At 45.9% G+C, this 7,037-nt stretch overlaps 1 protein-coding gene across 1 annotated transcript; it reads right to left on the bottom strand.

Annotated features, from left to right (window-relative positions):
* Positions 1-228: 228 nt before the first annotated feature.
* On the bottom strand, positions 229-6,367 carry ERCC6L (ERCC excision repair 6 like, spindle assembly checkpoint helicase). Its single transcript, XM_065411266.1, has 2 exons — positions 6,333-6,367; positions 229-4,039 (listed from the first exon to the last, which is right to left on the bottom strand). Exons 1-2 carry the CDS (start codon positions 6,365-6,367, stop codon positions 229-231), a joined length of 3,846 nt encoding a protein of 1,281 aa, XP_065267338.1.
* Positions 6,368-7,037: the final 670 nt, after the last annotated feature.

Below are 7,037 nucleotides of genomic sequence, written 5' to 3'. Positions count from 1 at the left end.
TCCTCTTAAAAAAAATTGAGTATGGTTACCTCCCAAGTCTCTCTTGTAGTTTTAGTCTCACCTCACTGTAGCTTCTGTCAGTGCCAGCCTTTTAAAAAGTCAAATCTTGTCCATTATCCAAGTAAATTCTGTAGCTTAGATCAAAGTTTTGTTTTGGTCCTTCCCCTCAGAAAAAGTGAGATTGGGTTTGTGATTGTTCTTTTGGGAATTGACTTGTAACCAAAATCCTCAACTCTGTGATAGTTGTTTATACAAATTTAAGGTTATAAGCATAACTTCAGGATCTCCATTTTTTATGTCAAGAGCTTGCAGGAAACAGTTCAATGCATCTTGTAGTTTTCCATTGTCTCTCAGTTTCTTCCCACATTCTATCAGGGCATCATAATTATCTGGTGCATGAAGAGAATCCACAGTAGTCTGATTATCTTTCTGGCCTGCACTCTCCTTTGAAAAACAGTCCATTTGCTCACCAGATAGCAGCTCAGGATCACCAGTAGATTCCTCTTGAGGCTCTTCCTCAATTTCATCTGCCTCAGATATGACAGACTCTGTATCATCTAAATAACTGGTTGTACTTTCTGTATCAAGTGTTTCTCCAATAGGTTCTTCCTCAGGCTCCACAGACTCCACACTATGCTCTTCAGCTTCTTCTACCACAAGTTCTTCTTGCACCTCATCACTATCCTCTCTTTGGCTGAGAACTCCTATGGTTTCTTCAATATCCTCAACCTGGTCCAACACTACATTAATAAGAGATCTTCTAGAAGCTGTAGACCTGTTTCCTCTTGGGGAAAAAATGGGGTCTACTATAGATCTATCACATTTGGGAGTAGATGAAGTAATCCCCATCAGAGATGGACATAGAGGGCTGTTTAAGGGTGAGAACATTTTTTCAAGCAGATTTTCATCCAAAATCATGACTGAATTATCTTCATCTTCACTATCAGAAACAATTCTTCGAGCCCGCTTCTTTTTGCCAATAGGCATGTCATCACCACTTTCCATCAAGGCTTCACTCACTGGTATAGAGTCATTTAGATTATCCATGGCTACGTTACAGGAATTCTCAAAATCATCATGTTCTCTTACCCAAGAATTCATTGCAGAACTGCCACGGTTTCCTACTTGGAGATGAAAGCCTGTGTTTTCTGTGTACTCCAGTAATTTCCCCCTTTTTGAGACGTCTTGCTGTCCATCTTCAGAGTCTTCCAAAACAAGATTGAAATCAGCCTGATACTGAGAAGATGCGACAGATGTAGCCTCCAAGCTGGCTTCACTCACATGAGACTTCTGGAGTCCACTAGGGAATTTTGATATGACGTTCAATAGACTTTTGGATGCTACTGGAGAAGCTATCTCAGGATTTTCATTCCCATCATCTTTTGGGTTAGTAAGAGGATCATGAGTTTGAAGTGACATTTCTGCATTTCTGTATCTTTTAGGATCATCGGCAATGACAGATCCATTAAACGAAGGTTGTGAAAACAGTGAAGAGGTAATTTGGACATCGTTTATGCTATGTGAGCAATTAGAGTGTCTTCTTGATTCAGGACTATGACTCTCTTTGTTAGCAAATGAGTGAACTCCAAGGGAAGATAGTATAAAATTTGGATCAAGTTTTTGTTCAGGTTCATGTATATTGGATTGTTTCAATACCTTACTGCTAGTAAGTAATTCATTAACATCCATATTAGACACATCCTGTGCCGGCTTCTCTTCCCCTGAATCCACAATAACCAAACTTGTCATTCTAGCACTGACATTAGCAACATCTTCATCCTCTGTAAGATCAACAGCTTCATCATTTGCAGGTTCAGCTAATACAGGTGGTGAAATAAAGTGATTTGTGTTAAACTCTGGTGATTTCTTTTTTGGTTGGGAAGACGATACTGGTTGTCTCAGCCACGCTCCCTCAGTATCACTTTTGATTCTCCCCATCAATTGGTCTTTGAGCTGAGATTCGAACTGGACCAGCTCTTGGGCCTTCTGTACCCTTTGTTTAATATACTGATGAGCTTCTTCATTCTCAGCCTGTTCTTCTTGAGCTATTTCTCGTGTATACATTAAGTCATGATCTGAAATGCCAAACATTTCCAGTGAGTGCAGATAAGCAATATGTTCATCCAGCTCTAAGTCAGTCTTTCTTTGGGTGGCATGCAAGGACTGCAGCTGAATCTGTGTTGCAGAGGTTCGAGTATCTCCTAATGTAAAGAGCTCCCTTAATTCCTGTTTAGTGAAATACCTAAATGGGTTCTTTTTGTCACCAGTAGTTTGTCTTATTAATGAATCCTTGAAGACTTGTCGCCTATATATTTTTTCTTCCACTGTACCACAGGTAATCAGCCTATAAATCACTACGTTTTCTTTTTGTCCAATCCTATAAGCTCTGTCCACAGCTTGGGCATCAGTAGCTGGATTCCAACTGGGATCAAAGATCACCACTCTGCTAGCTGCCGTTAAGGTTATGCCAACACCACCTACTTGTGTAGTAAGCAAAAAGACAGAGTAATCCTTATTACTCTGAAACACACCAATCCTCCTCTCTCGTTCCACTAAGTGTGTCACTGTTCCATCAATACGCATCGTCCTAAAATTTCTGTGAGTTAAAATGCGCTCTAAGATATCTAGCATTTTTCTTGATTGAGAAAATACCAAAGTTCTATGCCCCTCCTCTTGCAGCCTTTCTAGAAGTCCCATGAGGAACAGCAATTTCCCAGACTCCTGAATCAGAATCTCATCAGAGAGATGATCAATTTTGTTAGCTCCTGAAAATGCATCCCCTTCATTCTCATCATCCTGCTCAGAGTAACCACCTCCTTCCAAGCCAAGCTGGCTACATGCTCGTGCTGACAATAACCTGGGGTGATCACATAGTTTCTTTAAGACATTCAGCTCAGCCAAAGGTGACCGTGTTGTCATTAACACCTCCTTCACATGATCCAAAGAGAGAAAGTTCCTGTATATTTCTTCTTGAACTGGTGCTAAATACACCCACACAATGAAGTCATTTTTCCTGGTAAGAGAAGGCATTACAGGAGCAATGTTCTTACTCTGATCTTCAGGAAGATGGGTTTTCACTTCATCAGACTTGTACTTCTTTTGTATGTCTTCTTTAGTTCTTCGGAGAAAGTATGGTTTTATAATGGTCATTAGATTTTCAGAGATCTTAAGTCCAAGTGCTTTCTCTCCTGGAGTCGCATCTTTCTCCCTTGCCCTTGTAATAGGATTCTCATATTCCATTTTAAAGGTCTTCGCTGTTCCTAGGAGGGACCCCTGACATGCAAAGTCAAACAAGGACCACATCTCACGCAGATTATTTTGGACTGGTGTCCCTGTGAGGAGGATGCGATTTTTTGCAGGAATAGCATATACAGATTTAGTGGTTTTAGCAGATGGGGACTTAATTTTATGGGCTTCATCAAGAATAATATAGTCCCAGACAAACTCTCGTCCACTAAGGCTAGAAAGCTGCTGCCAGTTATTGATCAGCATTTGATATGTTGTGATCACTATGCCATTCTTTCTTTGGATTCTCTCTAGTTTTCTGTTACGCTCAGTCTTGCTGGTGCCATGAAAGTCTTTCACCCTCAGTCCTGGAGTCCACTTGGCAAACTCTCTCATCCAGTTGCTAACAAGGGTGGTTGGCATGACTAGCAGTACAAACTGTATGAGTTCAGCATCAAACATCCCAGAAAGGAATGCAATGATCTGGATAGTCTTTCCCAAACCCATGTCATCTGCCAATATACCTCCTTGCTTTCCATCACGGTAGAGGCTGTATAGGAAGGCCACACCTTCTCTCTGATACTCAAAGAGTTTGTTGTGCATCTCTCCATAGATCATTAGACCACTGTTACATACATCCACAAATCCCTCCTCTTCCTCTGTGGCAAGTGCCAGCTCTGCAAGCGTTTCCTCAAGCCTTTTGATTCTGCTCCTCAGCTTTTCACTGGGATGAATTTCATTTGCAAGATTGAAGAGTTTAAGAGACTCTTCCAGATTTCCATTCCTGGCCTCTTCTTTTGCCTGAGTCACATACCTGTAGAACACAAAACAAAGGAGCAATGTTTGCAGGAGTCAAACAATTAACACAAACATGCACAAGTCCATTTGTTTTAACATTATTAAGTCTGTTGTTTGTACAGCACTTTGAATATATTAACTGTCCAAGAACTTCATTATAGCAGAACAGCTGCTCTGCCATAGTTAAGGTGAAGACCAGCTTTCTGTTTAAAAGATTGACTGTTCTAAGTGCTCTAAACGCTATACAGTTAATCAGATTGCCTTGAAATTTAGTTTTCCTCATGGTGGGCACAGGATACAGTCAGTGATCCAAATTTGGGGGCATTTGACCCAGAGGTTGCTAAGGGAAAATAAAAACAAAACCGCTTTTTTTAAAGTTGACACGATCTGGCAACTTTTTTTGCCCACAGCTAGAGATCAAACCAGGGCTCAGATTATCACACCAGGGTCAAAAACACTTGAGAGTACCCCAACAGAGCACATGGCACCCAACAGCCCTTTGGGGGGGGGGGAGTCAAACTAAAACATTATTTGAAAAAGAGTTTGTCTCTCCACTCTTTGCACACTACAGCTCACATGCCCATTTACACACCTACAGAATTACAGTGAACATGTGCAGAGAGGGGCTAACCATCTGGAAAACCACTTCCATATCACAGGACCTGGGTGTCTGTGAGGATATGTTATAGTAATCAAATCCGTGCACCAACCCATGCACTGTTCTTCAAATCCAACCCAGAGTAATATCTGAAGTAAAAAAGCAGGCATGCTGCTCCAGTTTGCCTCCATCAAAGGGGGATTTCTATTTTTGGGAAATGTAATCTAAGTACAGCAGAATATTCAGCAGATGCTGAAATTGTTTTTGAAAGAAAATAAATTACACATGCAAATGGTCACTGGGAGGGGAAGGTGATTAGGGATGCAAGAGTATGTGGGAAGAGAGGTTTGGGTCTCCAGTGAGCAATGGGAGTATTATGGCAGGTAGATAAATGAGAATGGGTGGGAGAGGAGGGAAGGAGTTGGGGGGCTCAGGTGAAGGATTGGGGAAGTAGGAGGGGAGAAGACAGGAGAGGTTGGGGAATATGAGATGTAGCAGAGGAAGTTGGGGGTTTAGGGGTGGGGCTGTCAGTCTTGAATTCTCCCCTTCCTTGTGTGTGCTGGGATTGGGGGAGCCCTACCCCTCTGCAGGGGGACTGAGCCCCCTACCTGTTATATGTTCTAAAGTCTGGGGGACCCTGCTCCCCCTGGAATGTCTGAGTCCCTCTCCCTACCCCTCCACGTGAGCTGGGATCTGGGGTGCAGGGAATGAAGGTAACAAATTTAAACATCTGAAATCCAGAAAATAAATAGTTAAGATACATGTTCCCCCTGTGTGGGGTGGAGGGAGGCAGGCGGGGAGCTAGGGAACCCTGGCTGAAGCAGGGGAAGGAGTCCCAGCTGGGGGTGAGGAGAGGGAGTGAGGGGCCCAGCTGAGTGCTCAGCTTGGGCTACATAACCAGGTAGAGCAAGGCCCTCCAGTAATAGTCTGTGACAGACATGTGTGTACAGTAGCGCAGGTCAGGAGACAGCAAGGAGCAACTTCAGACATGTCCCTGGTTTCTGCAGGGCCAGCTCATGGCTTAGTGCAGTGGTTCTCCAACTTTTGTACTGGCGACCCCTTTCACACAGCAAGCCTGAGTATGACCCCCCCCCCTCTTATAAATTAAAAAAACATTTTTATATATTTAACACCATTATAAATGCTGGATGCAAAGCAGGGTTTGGGGTGGAGGCTGACAACTCACGACCCCCCATGTAATAACCTCGTGACCCCCTGAGGGGTCCCAACCCCCAGTTTGAGACCCCCCTGGCTTAGTGGGACGGGGAGGCGGAGGCGGAAGTGTTGGAGGGGAGGGGCGGGCAGGGGGTGGAGGAGATACACCAGCCTGCTTTCACCTGCTGATAGTTACTGTAACAAGCCTGCCATAAAGCTGTCAGGATTTGGGACATAGAACACGGATGAGATTTCTATGAGCAATCACAGACCAGCCCCGCCTCCCAGCGGAAGGAGCACTGAGCTAGGACCATGCCAGGTTCTGCGGCTGGGTGGCCTCGGGCAAGTAGCCTCTCCGTGCCTCAGTTTCCTCTCTGTACAACGGGAGAAGGCAGTAGAGCTCCGTGAGCCCCACTGCGGACCCAGGGGGCCCCCAGCCCTGCCCCTGCTCACACGCGAGGGAGCGAAGGCACACGCCAGGCTGAGGCAGAGCGATGGAAACGGGCAGCCCGCGGCGCTGACGCCAGAGCCCCGCCTGCCGGCGCCCCGGCCTCACCTCTCGTAGAGCCCCGCCGGGCCGGGCCCCGTCATAGCGCGCTGCTGAGGGGAGACAGCTGCCCGCCGGTCGCCGCACGATCTTTCAAAATGCCCGCCGCCTTCCCGACCTGCCCTGCGCGCGGCCGCCCCGTCAGCCTATCATCCGCGGCATGCAAATGAAAGCCGGTAACATCAGCCAATCGGCGATTCCCGGCCGCCGCAAGGGGAAGAGCCACGATGAGTCCTGGCAAGGGAGTGGGAGGAAGAGCGCGGGGGCAGAGGACGCGGGAAGAAGGAGAAGGTGGGGGTCAGAGGGGGCTGTGTGGACTGCGATTGATATTTTCTGTGGGTCAATGGAGCGTGATAGAAAAAGGTTCCCCACCCATGTCCTTAGGTTTTCAGTCAGAAACCAATGGGAGTTAGGAGCCTACGGACCTTTGAGTATCTGGACCAGATTGTTCCTTTCAGTGTGTTCTCTAATGTCACTCAGACTAGCTCTCAAGGTCTCCCAGCACACACCTGGATCTGATCCCAAAAGAGTGATCCCAAAAGAGGGAAATTATGTCGGTCAGTGGTTTTCAAACTGTGGATCGCAACCCAGTACTAGGTTGTGGAATGTAAGGCACTGGGTCGTGGCAGCTTTGGTCAGCACCGCCGACTGGGCAGTTGAAAGTCCCGTCGGAGGTGCTGCCCGGTTAAGGCAGGCTAGTTTCTACCTGTTCTG

This window comes from Emys orbicularis, chromosome 9, assembly GCF_028017835.1.
Source record: "Emys orbicularis isolate rEmyOrb1 chromosome 9, rEmyOrb1.hap1, whole genome shotgun sequence".
Classification (NCBI taxonomy): domain Eukaryota; kingdom Metazoa; phylum Chordata; order Testudines; family Emydidae; genus Emys; species Emys orbicularis.
The sequence above is the reverse complement of the archived record's forward strand: the minus strand, read 5'-3'. Positions and strand labels throughout refer to the sequence as shown.